This window comes from Gymnodraco acuticeps, unplaced genomic scaffold (genome assembly GCF_902827175.1).
Source record: "Gymnodraco acuticeps unplaced genomic scaffold, fGymAcu1.1, whole genome shotgun sequence".
Lineage (NCBI taxonomy): Eukaryota > Metazoa > Chordata > Actinopteri > Perciformes > Bathydraconidae > Gymnodraco > Gymnodraco acuticeps.
Genome location: NW_022991435.1, coordinates 2,201,432 through 2,224,059, shown reverse-complemented (window position 1 = coordinate 2,224,059; position 22,628 = coordinate 2,201,432). Strand labels below are relative to the sequence as shown.

Genomic DNA, 22,628 nt, shown 5'->3' with positions numbered 1-22,628 from the left:
CATCCGTAAGGCCGGCCTTGAGGGCTGCCTTCATGGAGCGATGAAAGCGCTCGCAGAGGCCGTTAGCCTGAGGGTGGTAAGCGGTAGTCCTGTGCAGCTTAACCCCCAAACCGCCTGCCACAGCGTTCCAGAGCTCGGACGTGAACTGAGAGCCCCTGTCTGAGGAAATGTGTGACGGGGTGCCAAAACGACACACCCACGTTGCAATGAAGGCCCGTGCAACGTCTGCGGCTGATGTCGAAACGAGCGGAACCGCCTCCGGCCAACGGGTCGTTCTGTCCACCATGGTGAGGAGGTAGGAAAACCCCTGAGAGGAAGGCAACGGACCAACCAGGTCAATGTTGACGTGATCAAACCTCCTCTCAGGCACCAGGAAACGCTCCAACGGGGCCTTCGTGTGGCGGTGCACCTTAGCGCGTTGACAAGCCACGCACTCCCTGGCCCAAGTCCTCACATCCCTTTTCAGTCCTTGCCCAAACGAACTTCGCCGCTACCAAACGCACCGAAGGTTTAACGCCGGGGAGTGACAGGCCGTGCACAGCCTCGAACACAGGACGCCTCCAGCTGGCAGGGACGACAGGCTGCGCCAGGCCCGTAGAGACGTCACACAGGAGAGTAATGCCCGCGTCGCCGAACACCACGTCCTCCAAGCGCAGCCCCGCGCTCTCCACCTTCAGGGCCTGGACGCCGGGATCTGTGACCTGGTCTGCCGCTATGCGAGTATAGTCCAGGCCCAACTGGACGGCACCGATGACGACCCTGGAGAGGCAATCAGCAACCAGGTTCGACTTGCCAGCCACGTGCTTAATGTCCGTAGTGAACTCCGATATGTAGGACAGCTGCCGCTGCTGACGTGCCGACCAAGGCTCCGCCACTTTTGACATGGCGAAGGTGAGCGGCTTGTGGTCGACAAACGCCGTAAATTCACGGCCTTCCAGCATGAAACGGAAGTGCCGCACGGCCAAATAAAGTCCGAGGAGCTCACGGTCAAAGGCGCTGTATTTGCGTTCTCTAGGCGTCAGCTGGCGGCTGAAAAAGGCGAGCGGCTGCCAAGCGCCCTCCACCCACTGCTCGTGCACTGCGCCGACTGCGTAGTCTGACGCGTCCGTGGTGATGGAGATGGGAGCCGTAGATGATGGGTGTGCCAGCAAAGCCGCCTGAGCCAACGCGGTCTTGACCTCAGCAAAAGCGCCGTCCGCCTCTGCTGTCCAGTCGATCTCCTGGACAGGGGGTCTTGCCTTTCAACACTTCATACAGCGGCCGCATGATGTGTGCGGCCCGGGCGATGAAACGGTGGTAGAAAGTCACCATCCCCAGAAACTCACGGAGCGACCGGGCTGTGAGCGGGCGAGGAAACGCCGCAACAGCCTCCACCTTCGCTGGCAGAGGTGTCGCACCGCCCTTGGTGACGCGGTGCCCCAGGAAATCGATGTCCGACACCCCGAACTGGCACTTTGCAGGATTGATGATTAATCCGTGTTCGTTGAGCCGTGTGAAAAGGGCTCGGAGGTGGGACAGGTGCTCCTGCACTGAAGCGCTGGCGACGACTATGTCGTCGAGGTAAACAAACACAAACGGCAGGTCCCGCAGCACCGAATCCATCAGGCGCTGGAACGTCTGAGCGGCATTCTTGAGTCCAAAAGGCATCCGCAGGAACTCAAAAAGTCCAAAAGGCGTTATCACTGCTGTCTTGGGAATGTCCAGGGGGTGCATGGGCACCTGGTGGTATCCACGCACCAGGTCCACCTTGGAAAACACCCCCGTACCGGCCAGATGCGCCGAAAAGTCCTGAATGTGCGGCACCGGATAGCGGTCAGGCGTAGTGGCGTCGTTGAGTCGGCGGTAATCCCCGCACGGGCGGAACCCGCCGTTCGATTTGGGAACGACGTGCAGGGGCGAAGCCCAAGGACTGTCGGAGCGGCGGACAATGCCCAGGCGCTCCATGGTTGCGAACTCCGCCCTCGCTACAGCCAGTTTAGAAGGGTTCAACCGCCGGGCCCTGGCGTAGACAGGAGGCCCCCGTAGTGACGTGGTGTTCCACGCCATGCTTAGTGGTAAGCGCAGAGAAGGTGGGTAGCGACAGGTCTGGAAACTCGGCCAACAGTCTGAGAAACGTGTCTGCACCTGACAGCGAGCCTGACAGCCCCAAGTGTGCACACGAGGGAAGAAAACGTTAAGGCATCAACCAAACGCCTATTCTTAACGTCCACTAAGAGTCCATGAGCACACAAAAAATCCGCTCCGAGGAGGGGAAAAGAAATGTCCGCTGTCACAAAATCCCAGCTGAAACGCTGTCCTCCGATGCACAAACACATAGGCCTCACGCCGTACGTGCGAATGGGACTGTCGTTAGCCGTCGTCAATCGCGGTCCGTGCCCCCCACGGGCGACGTCTTCACTCGACGCTGGAACTACGCTCCGTTGAGCGCCCGTGTCACACAGAAACAAGCTCCCCGAAACGCTGTCGCTGACGAAGAGGAGCCTGCACGTGCCGCCGACGCTCAGAGCCACTATTGAGCGCCGGCCCCTCCGTTTCCCGGGGGTTTGTAGCTGCACGGAGCGATGCATCTCTTCGCCCTTGTCCCGAAACGTGCGTGGTAAACGCACTCTCCGGCGTCTCCACGCCGGCTAGCCACAGCCGTGTCCGGCCTCCGCCGCGCTTTCTTGACAGCCGGTGCGCCGCTGAGCGTCGTGGCTAACGTCTCTGCCCCGGGCTGTTGCGTAGCCAGGAAAAAACGATCCGCTTCCTCAGCCAAAGCACGGGGCTCCGTGACAGGCGTGTTGGCCAGCGCCGTCTGTACCCGGGGAGGCAAGTGACGCAGGAAAATCTCCGTGAATAAAATCCGGGGATCTTCCCCCCCTAGCAGATTTAGCATTTTCTCCATTAGCTGGGATGGCTTGCTGTCTCCTAGGCCTTGAATGTCAAGTATCTGGCGGGCCCTCTCCTTAGCAGATAAGCTAAATGTCTTAAGGAGAAGGGCCTTAATCGCCTCATATTTGCCATGATGTGGGGGGGCTGCGATGAATCCCACCAACCTGGACGACGTGGAGCTCCCCAGCGCTGCTACCACATGGTAGTATTTTACCAGTATTTTACTGTCGGCAGGCGAAATGTGCCTCCACGTGTGCGAACCATGCCTCCGCGGCGTGCTCCCAGAATTCCGGCAGCTTTATGAAAACATCGCGCTCAGCCATGTTCGTTAATTTTCCGGAAACTTTCTCGGAAAAGTCAGGGTCACCAGTGTAGTGCCGTGAAAAGAGAGTCGGAGGCGGTGTATTACGAATGGAGTTCCAATATTTATTATCCATTACTTTCAGAGAGGTTAACACATGCACTGCTCTGCCTGATGAGCTAGCAGGAATGGCAGCTAAAGCTACAGGTGTTCCCCACTAAAGGGTCCGTGTGGCAACACAATAAGCAAGGTGAATTATGTCCAATAACGTGTCACCACACTATATAAATGAAGTTGGATTGGATTAATCTACTTTATTTGGGGGCCCCTATCTGGACCAAGCACTTGCCTGTCGGTAAACGGCGCTCCTGTATATACACACACACATTCAATACATACATACAGTGTGATGGCTTGAACTAGTGGGAGAAATGGCACTGTTTGTCTGTAGCCAATGCCTTGAACCTCGGCAAAAATGGCATTAGAAGCATTAGAAAGTCAAGGTAAACTTGCGGTTAACTTAAATGCATGTCACGCTCGCGCACACAAGTAAATATATATGCACGTTCATTCTCAGAACGCGTCAGACACAAGAAAATATACATTAAAGGGGAGCTATCATGCAAAATGCACTTTGTGATGTCTTTTATACATAAGTATGTGTCCCCGGTGTGTCGGGGAACTCACGCAGCGTCAGAAAATAAAACCCTCTCTCTTTTCCTCCGTAGCCAAATCTTTTAAAAACAGGGGTACAACGAGCGGATACAGATTTGCTGCCGATCTGACGTCAAATCGGCAGTGGACCCACAGAAAGTTGCTATCAGAAACAATGCCTGACGTGTTTTGGACGTAATCTCGTCTTTGTTTACATTAGCAAGCCTTGCTAACACTCAGAGCTAACCTGTACTGGAGAGCACATGTGTTTAAAAAGCAGGAAATCAAAAAAGGAACTCACCTTGTGATAAACCCGCAAGAGAAAAAGCATTTGAGCTCCATACTGTTTCAGAAATAATCCATGGTGTGGTTTAGAACAGGATGGCGTTTTATCACAACAGAATTTAACTTTATCTCCGGTAGAATTCTGATCAGGCATTAGCTCCACCTCCTCTTTTCTTTTTTTTCAAGCTAAGGACCCAACATCCGGTGTTTCGGGTTTCTCTAACAGGGCTGCAAAAGGGGTATGAGCAGTATGGCTTAAATGGGTGAACTGTTTGGTGTTTTAAGCAAAAAACTTCACAGACATGTTTTGTATAGTTAAGACCCTACAATATATATATATATATATATTTTTTTTTTTTATAATAGGACACAGGGTTCGGTCCGGATTGATTTGTAGTTCGGTCCGAATCCGGATCTTGGTCCGGAGTTTGAGAAGCCCTGGTCTACTCTATACCATACACATGTATGAAGAAGCCCTCTGTGCTTCTTTATTTAAAATAAATTGTGGTATTTACTAACCAAAGCTAACAAATGCTTGATCTTTATTAGAATTGAAATCCCAGTGATGTTATGCACCAACTACATGCAATTTAATACTCAAACAGAAAAATACACAAGTGTGAATATAATATATACGGAAGAGGATTAGGGCCACATTAATTTTTTTTGGGAGGATTTGAAAAAAATATGTTTTGTTTTTGTTCTGAGAAAAAAATCAGAATTCTGACTTTAATCTCAGAATTCTGACTTCAATCCCCAAATTCAGACTTTTTTCTCAGAACAAAAATGATTTACATTTTTTTCAAATCCTCCCAAAAAAAAAATCATGTTGCCCTAATCCTCTTCCGTACATATACATTCATTTTGCAAGTCAAATATATATGCTAAGTGTAGTAAAGAATCAACAGTCTTTGTCCTGTCATTACAAGTGATCCTTCAGAGTGGGACACAACTTAACAATTCCCAAATCTTCTCCCTCTGACTCAGGCTGAAGACTTTCAGGCTGAAGACTTTCTTTTTGCCGCTACTTTTAATTGAACTATTCACTTCTTACACTACTGTCACTTTTATTCATGTACCTGTGTTATTTATGTTTTATTATCTTTGCTTTTTAATGTTTCTAATGTGTTTTATGTTCTTAATGTCTTTACATTTTGTAATTCGCTTTGAATTGCCTTGTGTTGAAAAATGTTATATAAATAAACTTGCCTTGCCTTGTAAAGGACAATCCAAATGCCTGCAGAAGTGGAAGAAGCCCAAGATATCTACCTTTTGCCGACATGTCTTTAACTGGTTTGCCTCTTGTACCTACTTCAAATGTTTTAGTATCATACCAATTTGTTACTGCCATTGGCAGTTTAATCTCCTCTACACCTAATGTTAAATACTTAAATGAATCAAATGAACTGCAGCAAACATCTTTTCAGAGTAAGCACTGTGGTACTTGTTACAAAAGAAAGTCAGCCCATTCTGCACTAACAGCACAAAGCAGCAACACAATAGAAAAACCACCACCACCTCCCTGCTAATCGACCCATTTTAGCAAATCTAAGGAGAGAGAGTTGACAATTTGCTGTCTATAATAGCACTGGCCAAAAGAGATGAGTTACTGAGGCGGTGAATACCCACTCCGTCTGAAATGATCGTGCTGGATCAGCTGTGGCATTGCGCTTCTCCCAACCATGAAGAGCTGCATGCCTATAATTAAAGCCTTTATTGATTAGACTCTACGCGCTCCTGCGTCCTCTGGACCGTGAGCCAGAGGCGCGGGTCACTCACTGTTACTATGCTAATGTCTATGGTAATACAGCCACCGGTCTGAGTCGATTATTGACGCGTTCCCTAAATGGACGGTTGATCTACAATTGAAGCTTTGTGAAGAGGGGTCAATGGCAAAAAGATTGATACCGGGGCAGGAGGTCAGTCTCATCTCGACTCAGGTTTCAAGAAATGAATTGGGAATGACTTCGTTAATTGAAATATTAATTGGAAAGTAAATGACATTTTTCATATCCAGCAGGGATTTCTGTTCATCCCCTGGTATTGGGCATAAATATACAAGCTCCACCGATAGAGGCCCTGGGGAACGGTTCACACACAGTCATTTGTTGAGGATCAACCACTCATTGTTTTCATTTAGACATTTATATCTTTCTTTATATGTTTGCAGAGGCAACGTGTGTGTGTGTTGGGGTGTTTGTGTGTGTTTGGGACTGTAAAAAGAAGACAGATATAAAAATGAAAAGAGCACAACACAATAAAAGTCCAGAGGTACAATAAAAGAGCTAGGCAGCAGAAGAGAACTGGCCATAGCCGACCCGCTGAAACAGAGAATAACAATGCTTGATGGTTGATGGACCTCTGGTGGGTGCTGGAGCTGGGGGCAAAGCAGAACATCATGCAATCAGTCTGAGAAAGGTCGACGTATTGATCGGTGTGTATGGCTCCACTGTTACATATCAAAAGCATCTCTGCTCTTCTCAACACTTCTCTTTCTCTAAAGATGACCTGAAGTGCAGTGCTCTTTACAGCAGCCCTTCCCCAGACAGCCATCCATTGAGGCACCAGCGTCTTCCAGACACATAGTTCTTTGTTACAGCATACCTGGCCTTTCCCAGAAGTTTTCTTCCTGCTTTTCTTACTTCACTTGAACTTATCAGTGTGTGTACACTGCCAGGAAGGAGAGGGAGGGAGTTAATCAGATTTTCTGATTATTATAATTCCAATAAGAAGAAGCGAAAAACACATATCTTTGTATTCCTAAAAATGAATCAGTCGGATTCCTCAGTGTTGGATAAAGGATGAAAATGAAACCCTAATCAGTTGGGAGCTGATTTTTTATTAAAAAGAGAGAGCAGAATAAATCCATCTGATCAGACACTTCTTTAATTAACACTCTTAATGCTTCATGCCACTCACATTGTGTCTGTGTCTGCCGGTGCATGTGTTTGCTCTGAGCAGCGCACCAACCAGTGTTTGTGTTTAATATCATATCTGGTCCTGCAATTTATATCTACTATACTAAACGTGCATGGAACATTACTCAGGGGTCACGACCAGGTTAAGGGTGTATGAATCATACATGAGTGCGTGTGAAAGCAGGTAGAGTGATCAGAAAGTTGTGGTTTGAGGCAGAGGAGTTTGGTTTCCTTATCTCCGTTTCACACACCTCTCTGCATGGTTGAATGTGGGGTTATTTAAAACAATACCCACATTGAATGCAGCCTTTTAATACGTGTCTCTGTATGTGTCAACATGCATAAATATGTAAATATGGTTTTACGCATGCCCTGGTGTCCGTGCATCGGGGGCCGACAATGTGCTTGGCATTCCAATTTACGGTCGATATCGGATGAGGATATGAGAGTCAGTATTGATTGTAATTTCCTGCGATGCTACGTTCCACTCTCTAGCTTTATCAGGAGACTAATGCCTATCAGCTTCGCTGTCGGCTAACCAACAGCCCCGGCGGAGAACAACTAATAACTAATAAATAAGAGAGGAACAAATAATCCTGTGAGGCATTTCTCCTCTAACAAACAGGTTGCCACGGGGATGATAATGATGAGGCTGAGATATTGGGTTTGGATAAACGTGTATGTGTGTGTGTGTGTGTGTGTGTGTGTGTGTGTGTGTGTTTTTCTGTGTGCGTGTGTCGAGGACATCCGTGCAGACAGGTCATTATGCGTGTGCATGCTTGAATGTGGCCTTGTGTATGTAGTTTGTTCTCCAGTGTGTGTGTTTGTGTGTTCTGTGCTCAGTGGAGGCATCACACACCATCCAAGTTCTCATTGATTTTAATGACAGGACATTTGGGACGACAGGCGTAGGAGTGCCTTGGTATTTGCTGTTGTTGTTGGCTGAAGAATTCAAAGGCATGAGGCTAGCTTTAGCTTACCATCCTGACAGCAGCTGGACGGCCAATCAGGTGTTACTTTTTGCATTTGTTGTTAAAATGGTATAATGATGTGCTGGCTGAGTTGTACTGTATGTTTCGGGCTCACCTCCTCTATTTATTTCCCCTGTTTTTACCGTGATTCCTGTTGTGTCTCAGTTTCCCTTCAACTCCTTCTTAACCCATAAGAACCCGGACCCATTTCTTCTTTCGGGGAAATTAAGGGGAACATAATTTAGACTAAATAGACCACCTAGAACACATTTCTGACAAGAACCCCCCCTAGTGTCAAATATCTGAAATGTGACATATATGTACCATTGGGCTTTAATGGTAAAATAACTCTTATATATAACTTCATTAACGAGGATGATTGGTTTAAATTATTTTTTACATTCTTTGAATTGAAGAATAAAGAATATATTAACTAAATATAATTGAATCAGCTAAATTAACTGAGCAGATCATAATAATATTTCTAATTGTGCATATATGTCACTTTGGGTTTACTATGAAAGTTTAGGGTTAAAGTCCCGATGTGACATCAGTGTCACAGCAATGTTTGTCTCATTTGTTTCATATCAATTTGATCAAGAAATGTTTAAATGTAAACAGGTTAAATGTAATAAAGGACATGTTATGTAAGCATTTTAATTCTTAAATGGCTTGAATTTTACCTTTAGCAACAAACAACAAGCTTTTGAAATGTAGCTCGTTCTGTCACATGTGTTAGTCTGGCACATGGACATCTTGGACATGTTGTTATGGCAACACAACATCACATGTCCTGGACCATGACCCACCAAACTGTTCAGTGTGTGTCACGTAGGGACTTCATGAGATAAAAACAAGGCTAAAACTGTATACGGAACTTTCCAGAACATTTAAAGTTCATGTGACACGGTGGGTCCTTATGGATTTCGAAGGATTCTTTTTGTGTCGATGTTTATCTCTCTGCTTGTTTGTACATTATTACCCACACCTTGTTTCACTTTCACTCTTCTTTCCCTCAATTCATCCTTTCTTTTTTATGCTTATTTTTAAATAGCTTTAAATTGAGTCCATTTGTTGTCAGTTTGCCTGGTTGCATGGTTGGTTAAACGCTTTGGTAAAACATGAAGATGACAAATGCCTCCTTCTTTATACATCATTCATGACCTTTCCTTTCCTGTGTGTCCTCTACTATAACTACTAAAACTACTATCAATGTGTGTTTCAATACTAATTTGGATGTTTTATTTTATATATTTTTAACCCGTTCCTCTTGGTTGTTCAAGTCTGTGGGGAAAATCAAATTGGCTAATTGTTGCCATTCAAAACCACCATCATTTTTATATCTAAGGCTGCTGAGCTTCTAGTTAGAAAGCTAGACAGAGCCTGACTGAATACCAGGAAGACATTTCCACAGACCTGATCTAATATTTAATAAAATAATTTAAAACTTAACTTACAATATAAAAAATGCTCCTTTCAGAAACCAAACTTGTATACATCTAGTGACTTGAGGAGGCAGCTTGTGGCTGCCTAAGTGTAAAGGAAAGTGATGAAGCAACACTGTGTACTCTGTGGCCAGGGCTGTGGTAATGGACTGTTTCTAATCTTTGGCTTGACAAAGGTGAACTCATTCTTTCCTCTCCCCACTGTGCGGCCACAGCTATGATGCGCTCCGTTATGACGAGAGGATGGGGCTGAGGCGGAAGGGGCTTGTGTTTTATAAATGCCAGAACAAAACTTGAACGATCAGAAAGACAGAACGAAGTTAGCCAAAAATACATACACAGCGGCTGTGTGAGCAAGACTGTGTAGAGTACTTTTATTTGAACACTTCTCTATCAAGCAGCAAGATTACATTCTGTGAGTGATTCACATTGTGTACTTTTGTGTTGAGAGATACTTCACTCAAAAAAAGAAAGACAAAGCCAGAAGATGACATTCAGCCTGGTGTTAGCCGCTCTTCTCTGCTTCACCACATGGATGAGCACGGTCCATGCAAGTGAGTACTACTAAGGAATTTCAGGATTTTTGATTAAAGTTGTGGTCTGACTGCTTATTAGTTATCGGTACTAATCGTTTCATTGTTTGTTTTTTAAGCCATTGGACCAGAATCCAGCTGTTGTCTCCAGTGGTCTACAACCAGAATCAAAGCAGAAAAGATTCAGAATTACACCATTCAGTCTGAAGGCAGATGTCCAATCACAGTCATAGTGTAAGTGTCCATGCAAATTCACACTGCATAGATGTAGCGTTATTTATCAAATGTCCACATGTAGTCACAAATAAATTACAATATATTTCTTTGAATAACAAAAAACAACAACAGCTAATTTTGTATTGCGTACCTCTGGTTGTACAATGCAGATCAAGTATATGTGCGTGAAATGTTAACTCTTCTAAAAAGTGAGAAATCTAACTTTTGTTTGGATGAAATATGGCACCAAAAGATAATTTGTCCAAATTGAATACATTTTTTTTTAAAAAGCATTATGATACAATTGAAAAAAATTACAATTCATTACAGGTTTCACACAAAAAGTGGAAAGAGGATTTGCTCCAACCCTAACATTAACTGGACAAAATCAACCATGAAGAAAGTGGACAAGAAAAAAGAAGAACAAGCATTGCAACTGAGGAGACAGAAAGAAGAAGGATCAACAAGCAGCATCACACCAGCAGTGTCCGCTACATCAAAAGAGGCACCACCACAGAGGAGATGCAAAAATGGGAAAAAATGCCGGGGGAAGAAGACCAGGAGAGGGAGGAAGGGGCAGAGAAAATGTGCGTGAGGAATAACAGGACAAATCAAAGATACCACAGTCAGCAAACATTACTCTTTCCTTGTGTCCTGCTATACTGCATACATATTAAATGAACCTGAAACTGATTTTTATATTTTATTTGTATTCATGATCAAATATGCATTGTAGCTATATATAAATATTTGTATATCGTACTTTTTTCCAATCAACTGCAAATAAAGTCTTTTTGAGCAAATGTGGTGTTTTTTTGAGCAGATGGAACATAATGCGAAAAAAAAATGGTATGTTGTAGTATTTTTTTAATTTACACTACCTGTTCTGTGTGTGACGCACACAAAGTACCAAATAAACCATACAGAACTGAATGTCACAGTCAAGATCAAGCTGTGATAATAGAAATGTAAAAAGTACTGCAATTGGTTATATGTTTTAAATATACTGCCAGTCCAAAAAGAAAGTAACCAACTGGATTTAACTAACCAAATATTTTCGAGCCTTCCATTGGATAATTACTGCAGTGATTAATGTACTTCAGCTGGTAAAAGTTATTTAACCCTAATTGATGCAGCTTCTCATTTCTTAAATAACCATGTCAGAAGACATGTCCTGTGGTCGTGGAAAGGATGTTAATCAGTTTCAGAAGGGTCAAATAATTGGCCTGCATCAAGCAAAGAAAACAACTAAGGAGATTACTGACTACAATTGGATTAAGAACTGTCCAACGCATTATTAAGACCAAATCAATGAATCTTGATTTACCCTGTTCCAGAGTGATGGTCTCAGGGTAAGAATAGAGGTGAATTAAGTGATGCACCAATCATTATGATACCATACATGTGGGGGCAGTGTTATGATATGGGGTTGCTGCAGTTGGTCAGGGGCCTATACTACGAAGCTGGTTCAACCTAACCTGGATATGTTTGAGTTAGCCGGTTGGCCTAATCCTAAACATACGCGCTCTCGCTAAACTGTACTACGACGCGGGTAATCAAGTGGATCGCTCAAGCCAGCCGTTTCCTATCTAGTTAGGTGCGCGTTCACATGAAAGGGGTGGTATCTGGAGCATTCGACCAATCAGAAACATGGAGAAGCGTACTGACAGCGCAGCGTCATACTTCCGGAATGAAAAGTGAACTTTAATACTAGTCAAAAATGAAGAAGTTAAACTTTAAACATCCATGACTTAAACACTTTATCCAGGATAAAAGCCACATAGCTGCACCTGCAAGGTGAATACAGCTGGCAAAAGAAAAAGTGTTTGAATGCGTACATTAACAGCTTTATGATATCACTGCCCCGTCTAAAACACGATTTGACTTTAATTACATTTGTCTCGAGTGTTTCGTCAACTTAATGTGTTGCTTAAAATAATACTTCTGCATACAGTATGTGACACTGTGAGTGTTGCACGGCCAGATACGGCTCAGCTGACTCAGATAAGAAAATATGATACATTATGAAGTGATATGCCGCGGACTGTACTTAATGTTACTCTGATCCGGTTACTTATGTTGTGGCAGATATTTAAGTAAGCTTTCTTAACGCTTGTGGTGACACGTTATTGGACATAATTCACCTTGCTTATTGTGTTGCCACACGGACCCTTTAGTGGGGAACACCTGTAGCTTTAGCTGCCATTCCTGCTAGCTCATCATGGCAGAGCAGTGCATGTGTTAACCTCTCTGAAGTAATGGATAATAAAGATTGGAACTCCATTCTTAATACACCGCCTCCGACTCTCTTTTCACGGCACTACACTGGTGACCCTGACGTTTCCGAGAAAGTTTCCGGAAAATTAATGAACATGGCTGAGCGCGATGTTTTCATAAAGCTGCCGGAATTCTGGGAGCACACCGCGGAGGCATGGTTCGCACACGTGGAGGCACATTTCGCCTGCCGACAGGTCCGTGACCTAAAATACTACCATGTGGTAGCAGCGCTGGGGAGCTCCACGTCATCCAGGTTGGTGGGATTCATCGCAGCCCCCCCACATCATGGCAAATATGAGGCGATTAAGGCCCTTCTCCTTAAGACATTTAGCTTATCTGCTAAGGAGAGGGCCCGCCAGATACTTGACATTCAAGGCCTAGGAGACAGCAAGCCATCCCAGCTAATGGAGAAAATGCTAAATCTGCTAGGGGGGGAAGATCCCCGTATTTTATTCACGGAGATTTTCCTGCGTCACTTGCCTCCCCGGGTACAGACGGCGCTGGCCAACACGCCTGTCACGGAAGCCCCGTGCTTTGGCTGAGGAAGCGGATCGTTTTTTTCCTGGCTACGCAACAGCCCGGGGCAGAGACGTTTGCCGCGACGCTCAGCGGCCCACCGGCAGTCAAGAAAGCGTGGCGGAGGCCGGACACGGCTGTGGCTAGCCGGCGTGGAGACGCCGGAGAGTGCGTTTACCACGCACGTTTCGGAACAAGGGCGAAGAGATGCATCGCTCCGTGCAGCTACAAACCCCCGGGAAACGGAGGGGCCGGCGCTCAGTAGTGGCTCTGAGCGTCGGCGGCACGTGCAGGCTCCTCTTCGTCAGCGACAGCGTTTCGGGGAGCCTGTTTCTGTGTGACACGGGCGCTCAACGGAGCGTAGTTCCAGCGTCGAGTGAAGACGTCGCCCGTGGGGGGCACGGACCGCGATTGACGACGGCTAACGGCAGTCCCATTCGCACGTACGGCGTGAGGCCTATGTGTTTGTGCATCGGAGGACAGCGTTTCAGCTGGGATTTTGTGACAGCGGACATTTCTTTTCCCCTCCTCGGAGCGGATTTTTTGTGTGCTCATGGACTCTTAGTGGACGTTAAGAATAGGCGTTTGGTTGATGCCTTAACGTTTTCTTCCCTCGTGTGCACACTTGGGGCTGTCAGGCTCGCTGTCAGGTGCAGACACGTTTCTCAGACTGTTGGCCGAGTTTCCAGACCTGTCGCTACCCACCTTCTCTGCGCTTACCACTAAGCATGGCGTGGAACACCACGTCACTACCGGAGGGCCTCCTGTCTACGCCAGGGCCCGGCGGTTGAACCCTTCTAAGCTGGCTGTAGCGAGGGCGGAGTTCGCAACCATGGAGCGCCTGGGCATTGTCCGACGCTCCGACAGTCCTTGGGCTTCCCCCCTGCACGTCGTTCCCAAATCGAACGGCGGGTTCCGCCCGTGCGGGGATTACCGCCGACTCAACGACGCCACTACGCCTGACCGCTATCCGGTGCCGCACATTCAGGACTTTTCGGCGCATCTGGCCGGTACGGGGGTGTTTTCCAAGGTGGACCTGGTGCGTGGATACCACCAGGTGCCCATGCACCCCCTGGACATTCCCAAGACAGCAGTGATAACGCCTTTTGGACTTTTTGAGTTCCTGCGGATGCCTTTTGGACTCAAGAATGCCGCTCAGACGTTCCAGCGCCTGATGGATTCGGTTGCTGCGGGACCTGCCGTTTGTGTTTGTTTACCTCGACGACATACTCGTCGCCAGCGCTTCAGTGCAGGAGCACCTGTCCCACCTCCGAGCCCTTTTCACACGGCTCAACGAACACGGATTAATCATCAATCCTGCAAAGTGCCAGTTCGGGGTGTCGGACATCGATTCCTGGGGGCACCGCGTCACCAAGGGCGGTGCGACACCTCTGCCAGCGAAGGTGGAGGCTGTTGCGGCGTTTCCTCGCCCGCTCACAGCCCGGTCGCTCCGTGAGTTTCTGGGGATGGTGACTTTCTACCACCGTTTCAATCGCCCGGGCCGCACACATCATGCGGCCGCTGTATGAAGCGTTTTGAAAGGCAAGACCCCCGTCCAGGAGATCGACTGGACAGCAGAGGCGGACGGCGCTTTTGCTGAGGTCAAGACCGCGTTGGCTCAGGCGGCTTTGCTGGCACACCCATCATCTACGGCTCCCATCTCCATCACCACGGACGCGTCAGACTACGCGGTCGGCGCAGTGCACGAGCAGTGGGGTGGAGGGCGCTTGGCAGCCGCTCGCCTTTTTCAGCCGCCAGCTGACGCCTAGAGAACGCAAATACAGCGCCTTTGACCGGGAGCTCCTCGGACTTTATTTGGCCGTGCGGCACTTCCGTTTCATGCTGGAAGGCCGTGAATTTACGGCGTTTGTCGACCACAAGCCGCTCACCTTTGCCATGTCAAAAGTGGCGGAGCCTTGGTCGGCACGTCAGCAGCGGCAGCTGTCCCTACATATCGGAGTTCACTACGGACATTAAGCACGTGGCTGGCAAGTCGAACCTGGTTGCTGATTGCCTCTCCAGGGTCGTCATCGGTGCCGTCCAGTTGGGCCTGGACTATACTCGCATGGCGGCAGACCAGGTCACAGATCCCGGCGTCCAGGCCCTGAAGGTGGAGAGCGCGGGGCTGCGCTTGGAGGACGTGGTGTTCATCGACGCGGGCATTACTCTCCTGTGTGACGTCTCTACGGGCCTGGCGCGGCCTGTCGTCCCTGCCAGCTGGAGGCGTCCTGTGTTCGAGGCTGTGCACGGCCTGTCACACCCCGGCGTTAAACCTTCGGTCCGTTTGGTAGCGGCGAAGTTTGTTTGGCAAGGACTGAAAAGGGACGTGAGGACTTGGGCCAGGGAGTGCGTGGCTTGTCAACGCGCTAAGGTGCACCGCCACACGAAGGCCCCGTTGGAGCGTTTCCTGGTGCCTGAGAGGAGGTTTGATCACGTCAACATTGACCTGGTTGGTCCGTTGCCTTCCTCTCAGGGGTTTTCCTACCTCCTCACCATGGTGGACAGGACGACCCGTTGGCCGGAGGCGGTTTCCGCTCGTTTCGACATCAGCCGCAGACGTTGCCCGGGCCTTCATTGCAACGTGGGTGTGTCGTTTTGGCACCCCGTCAGACATTTCCTCAGACAGGGGCTCTCAGTTCACGTCCGAGCTCTGGAACGCTGTGGCAGGCGGTTTGGGGGTTAAGCTGCACAGGACTACCGCTTACCACCCTCAGGCTAACGGTCTCTGCGAGCGCTTTCATCGCTCCATGAAGGCGGCCCTCAAGGCCGGCCTTACGGACGGTAACTGGGTCGACAAGCTGCCCTGGGTGATGCTGGGCCTGAGGACCGCACCTAAGGAAGATCTGCAGTGTTCTACAGCGGAGATGGTCTACGGTCAGCCGCTGAGAGTTCCGGGGGATTTCCTCCCAAATGCATCGGCTCCCTGGTCGGCGTCGGCCCAGCGGGCTTTCCTGCGTGACGCCGCTGAGGCCTTTGTTCCGATCCCTACTACTCAGCACGGTACTCAGGTGTCCCAGGTTCCCGCAGAGCTCCGCTCGGCGGAGCACGTGTTCATCCGGCACGATGCGCACAGAGGCCCCCTGCAGCCCCCTTATGATGGGCCTTTCCGGGTCTTGGAGCACGGGGACAAGCACCTGGTGGTCGACCTGGGTGGCAAGGCCGAGCACGTCTCGGTGGACCGGGTGAAGGCTGCTCACCTGGACTTGGACCAGCCTGTGGTGCTGGCTCGACCTCCGCGACGGGGCCGGCCCCGTCCCCTGTCACGGATTTAAGACCTGTTGTCCCGGTCCCTCCCCTTCCGGGGGCCGCACAGGCGGGAGTCACTTTTCCGACTCCCGTGCTCAGGAGTCGTGGGGGTCGGCGTGTCGTTCCTCCCCGCCATGCTGATTTTGTTTATGTGTGAATTCTGGGGGGGCTTGTGTGGTGACACGTTATTGGACATAATTCACCTTGCTTATTGTGTTGCCACACGGACCCTTTAGTGGGGAACACCTGTAGCTTTAGCTGCCATTCCTGCTAGCTCATCATGGCAGAGCAGTGCATGTGTTAACCTCTCTGAAGTAATGGATAATAAAGATTGGAACTCCATTCTTAATACACCGCCTCCGACTCTCTTTTCACGGCACTACACGCTAATGTTATAATAGTCAGATTGCTCTGAAGATGGGAGGTGATATTCTATTAATGTTCACATTCACACAGTCGGCGATTTTTGCCGGCCGTCCTTCCTGCGACGGCAGCTTTTCTGTATTTCCTTTCTCCTGTAATATGACTTGATCGCTTTAAACTCCGCACACTGAGCTCTGATTGGTCAGCAGGCAGTGCTTTCACTGAGTTGAGCTCTTAGCCTGCAACCTAACCTGGCCCGACCAGGTTAGCCGCTTAGCATAAGTTACCATGGAGATCTAGCCTGCTAAAAAGAGAACCAGCTTCGTAGGACCGGAAAGCCGGAGTTTTCCCTGAATTTAGCCGGCTAAGCGAAAATCCTGCTTCGTAGTATACCCCCCAGGTCTAGGTTCAGCAACATTGTTATTGTCATGTTATTAATGTTATGTTCCCAAAGAATGAGGTCATTTGACCATATGAATATAGTGAATGACCAGGTCTTCCCTTCATTCCAAGATTTTGGCGGAAAGTGTATGCAACTCTGGACAGAAATACATTTTGTGATTGAAACGATGCCACGGCGACTGTGTGCCGTACTCAAAGCTAAAGGCGGTCCAATTAAATATTAGTGTGTGCAACTTCTTTTTTGACGGGCAGTGTATTTTATAAATATATTACTTAGTAGGCTACCCTTCCTCTAATGGAGTCTCAACCTACACATAATTGTCCATATCACATCTAAAGTTGCAAACAAGCTTCTATATTTGTACCTGGTGTCTAAGTCACGCAATATAAGTGTTCATATTTCCTTGTAATGTCAATGCCTTTCAAAGGTTTTGTTTGGTTTTATTTGAAACTGTGGGGCCCCATGCCACCACAACCACCACATCCTGAGTACTCATGCGAGCATCTGTCTATGTAAGTGCATGTTCTCTGTAACCTAATTCAGCAGAACAATTATATCGAGACCGTTTCCTCTGTTCTAAGAAAAATAAACAATGTCACAAAACTGTATATAAAAGTCATGCTAAACTGGGCATGTATGACCACTGTCAGAGTCGGTAGAAACACACAAATGAACGTTAATTATACCAAGTATGTTACTATATGTTTTCATGTGAAAGTGGATGAATCCATAGATAACCATCACTCAAATGCCGTTACCCTCATTTTAGCACCTTTTAAGTTATTGCTTTGGTTTCACACCAACTATGATGTCTGTTTCACTTTCAACGCTCTCACCTACACAGTTTCAGCAAACAAACGTTTGTAAAAACACCACTCTGTACATTAAAAACAGACAGACAAAGTTGGTGACCAGCTAATAAACAAAGTGCAGTGTTTAACAACAATGGAGCTAGGTATTTTCTCAAGAGACTTAAACAGTGCTAAAACAAGCAAATATGTTTGACTTACATTCATCAGATTGTCGGAAGCAGACTCAAATTGAATGCTAATGTTGCTAATAGTTTTCTACTAGAATAGAATAGAATAGTTTAATGTCATTATACATGTACAATGAGATAAATGCTTCTCCCTTTCAAGGGTGCCATCAAAACAAAAACACAAAACATCACAACATAAGACAACAAAATACACGCAGCATACATACTTAGGAATAAGGGATAAAGGAATAAAGAATAAAGTGCAGTATAAAAATAAAATCTGTAATGTAATAAATAATAATAATAATAATAGTGTGTATTTATAATGTTTGTTTGTTTGTAGCCTTTATTTAACCAGGTGAAAGCCCCTTGAGATCAAACGATCTCTTTTTCAAGGGTGACCTGCAGGACATTAGTTACACATGTAACATAATAATAATAATAGTAATGATATATATGTATATGTACAGAGTCACATTGATTCACATGTCAGGTGTTAAGAGCAATGATGGCTCTTGGGAAAAAACTGTCTTTGAGTCTGTTTGTTTTGGATGTGATACACCTGTAGCGCCTGCCGGAGGGCAGCAGGTTGAACAGGTGAAAGCCGGGGTGTGAACTGTCCTTGATAATGTTTTGGGCTCTACTGAGGCAGCGGGAGGTGTAACTATCCATCAGGGAGGGGAGAGGGCAGCCGATGATCCTCTGTGCTGCTTTTACGACTCTCTGGAGCCTCATCCTGTCGGCCTCAGTGCAGCTGGCGTACCACACTGTGATGCAGTATGTCAATAGGCTCTCGACGGTAGAGCGGTAGAAGGTCACCAGCAGCTTAGTGGCCAAGTTGTTCTTCCTGAGCACCCTCAGGAAGTGCAGACGCTGCTGGGCCTTCTTGATGACAGCTGTGGTGTTGTCCTTCCAGGAAAGGTTGTTGGTGATGAGGACTCAGAGGAACTTGAAGGTGTGGACCCTCTCCACACACTCGCCATTAATGTCGAGGGGAGCGAGGTCGGTAGTATTCCTCCTGAAGTCTACGATGATTTATTTGATTTTTGTGGGGTTCAGTCAGTGCCAGGTTGTTCACTGAACACCACGCTGAGAGCTTCAGTACCTCACTCCTGTAGGCCGACTCGTCTCCTCCTGAGATGAGCCCCACCACAGTGGTGTCGTCAGCAAACTTGACGATGATGTTCTCTGGGTGGGCTGGACTGCAGTTGTGGGTATAGAGCGAGTGCAGGAGAGGGCTCAGCACACAGCCCTGAGGAGAGCCGGTGCTGAGAGTGCGGGTGGAGGAGTGATGGGGGCCAAGTCTCACACGCTGGGGGTGGTTAGTGAGGAAATCTTTGATCCAGGAACAGGTGGGTGGGGGAAAGCCTAGGTTTGACAGTTTGCAAACTAGAATGTCCGGGATGATTGTGTTGAACGCTGAGCTGTAGTCAATAAAGAGCAATCTGGCATAGCTCCCACGATGCTCCAGGTGGCTCAGTACAGAGTGGAGAGCTATGGCTATGAGTGCTATGAGCTATTCAGTGGATCTATTTGCTCTGTAGGCAAACTGGTGTGGGTCGAGGGTGGGGGGGAAGGCAGGCCTTTATGTGATGTAACACTCAAAACACTTCATGATCACAGGTGTGAGTGCAATGGGGCGGTAGTCATTAAGGCTGTCTGTGGTTGCTTTCTTAGGAACAGGAATGATAGTGGCAGTTTTAAGGCAAGGTGGGATAACAGCGAGTTTCAGGGAGAGATTAAAAATGCTGGTGAAGACCTGTGAGAGCTGGTTGGCACACGCTCTGAGCACCTTCCCAGGTACTCCATCTGGACCAGCAGCCTTCCTGGGGTTCACTGCTTTGAGCATCCGTCTCACATCATGCTCCTCCACAGTAAGTGGGGGGGGTGCTGGAGGCGGTTGGGGGCTGGGGTGGAGTTGCTAATTGCTGCTGTGGTGTCTCGAAGCGAGCAAAAAAGCAGTTCAGCTCCTCTGCTACCGACACACTTGAGTCCCCAGTTGTCGTGTCACACCCCCTGTAGTTGGTAATGTTCTTAATGCCCTGCCACACCTGCCTAGGGTTGTTGCTTGTGAGGTAGTCCTCAATCCTTGTTTTGTAGTCTGTCTTGGCTTTTGTAATTCCTCTCCTCAGGTCGGCTCGAGCAGCACTGTAGAGAGCTCTGTCCAATGACCTGAAGGCTGACTATGTCCGATATCGAGGATTTAAACGTTGTGTATTCATTGCATCACTCCACACGCCTTTTCTCCTAATGTTAACGGCTGTAATCGATGTTAACGTAAAACCGGAGGTGGTCATTGCTGTCAACGGCAATGCCTTTCAATACAGCTTTTCAAAATAAACTTTAACCAGAACTGTTTTCAGAATAAAACAGTTTTAAGCTTACTGTGTGTTTAAACTAAATTACGTCATTCAATATTGATTTTAATTTCTTACACTATACATCAGGGGTACTCAAACTTTTTTGTTAAAGGTCCACTTGTGAATTTTATACAAGGTCAATGGTCCGGATCAATGCCAGTAAAGTCCCCCCCCCCCCCACACCCCCGGAGCGGAGCAACGAAACTGAAATTAAGAAGCAGTTTCGGCGTGCTATGCATGTACTTTGGTCAGGAGGTTTTAAAGTGCTATATAAATAAAGTTGGATTGGATTGGATTAATCTACCTTAGCCCCCTTCTGGTCCAAGCACTTGCCTGTCGGTAAACGGCGCCCCTGTATACACACAGACATTCAATACATACATACATACATACATACATACATACATACATACATACATACATACATACATACATACATACATACATACATACATACATACATACATACATACATACATACATACATACATACATACATACATACATACATACATACATACATACATACATACATACATACATACATACATACATACATACATACACACACACACACACACACACACACATACATACATACACACATACATACATACATACATACATACATACATTCATACATACATACATACATTACATACATACATACAGTATCATGGCTTGAACTAGTGGGAGAAATGGCACTGTTTGTCTGTAGCCAATGCCTTGAACCTCGGCAAATATGGCATTAGAAGCATTAGAAAGTCAAGGTAAACTTGTGGTTAACTTAAATGCGTGTGACACTCGCGCACAGAAGTAAATATATTCACGTTCATTCTCAGACACAAGACAATATACATTAAAGGGGACCTATCATGCAAAATGCACTTTGTGATGTCTTTTATACATAAATATGTGTCCCCGGTGTGTCGGGGAACTCACGCAGCGTCAGAAAATAAAACCCGCTCTCTTTTCCTCCGTACCCAAATCTTTTAAAAACAGGTGTACAACGAGCGGATACAGATTTGCTGCCAATCTGACGTCAAATCGGCAGCGGACCCACAGAAAATTGCTATCAGAAACAATGCCTGACACGTTTTGAACGTGTTTTGGACGAAATCTCGTCTTTGTTTACATTAGCAAGCCTCGCTAACACTCAGAGCTAACCTGTACTGGAGAGCACATGTGTTTAAAAAGCAGGAAATCAAAAAAGGAACTCACCTTGTGATAAACCCACAAGAGAAAAAGCATTCTGTTTCAGAAATAATCCTTGATGTGGATAAGAACAGGATGGCGTTTTATTACAACAGAATTTAACTTTATCTCCGGAAGAATTCTGATCAGGCATTAGTTCCGCCTCCTCTTTTTTTTTCAAGCTAAGGACCCAAAATCCGCGTTTCTCTAACAGGGCTGCACAAGAGGGGTATGAGCAGTATGAGGCATGGCTAAAATGGGTGAACTGTTTGGTATTTTAAGCAAAAAACTTCACAGACCTATATTTGTATAGGTATGGCCCTACAATATATTTTTTCCAATATAGCATAATATGTCCACTTTAATTTATATCAGAATCAGATTTTTTTTAATTTATCATTTTATTTATTTATTTTTATAATGGGACACAGGGTTCGGTCCGGATTTATTTGCAGTTCGGTCCGGATCCGGATCTTGGTCCGGAGTTTGAGAAGCCCTGCTATACATCATACTATGAAGAGTCATTTATGGAGTAGCGACAAATCATTTAGTTTAGCAGTCTTTTAATACACATGGTGGACTTCGTGACATGACTTGCAAGCAACTGTGTGTTTGTGTGTGCTGTGTTTGCCTCAGATAGGTGTTTGTGGTTAACAGGTCGGAAGGAAAGTCGAACGATTTTCTTTGGCGCCACACAACACACACAGACATACACACACACAAACACACACACACACACACACACACACACACACCACACGCACACACACACACACACACATACCATGTATACATCACTTCAGGGGACATTACATTGACTTACATGCATTTCCTGGAGACTTATCCTAACCTTAACCATAACCAATACATGCCTAACCCTAACCCTTACCCTTAACCTTACCCTTACCCTAACCCTAATCCTAAACCTAATCAAGTCTTCACCCTAAAATTAATGAACCCCCTCATGGGGACCTCCCTTTTGTCCCCATAAGGGAGGCGAGTCCCCACACGTGACTGTCTAAACGGATTTAGGTCCCCACAAGTATAGTAATGCTAGGCCACACACACACACACACACACACACACACACACATAC

At 46.8% G+C, this 22,628-nt stretch overlaps 1 protein-coding gene across 1 annotated transcript; it reads left to right on the top strand.

Moving 5' to 3' along the window:
* Window positions 1-9,739: 9,739 nt before the first annotated feature.
* On the top strand, window positions 9,740-10,982 carry LOC117532598 (eotaxin-like). Its single transcript, XM_034195950.1, has 3 exons — window positions 9,740-9,999; window positions 10,098-10,212; window positions 10,525-10,982. Exons 1-3 carry the CDS (start codon window positions 9,933-9,935, stop codon window positions 10,787-10,789), a joined length of 447 nt encoding a protein of 148 aa, XP_034051841.1. The 5' UTR covers window positions 9,740-9,932; the 3' UTR covers window positions 10,790-10,982.
* The last annotated feature ends 11,646 nt before the right edge of the window (window positions 10,983-22,628 follow it).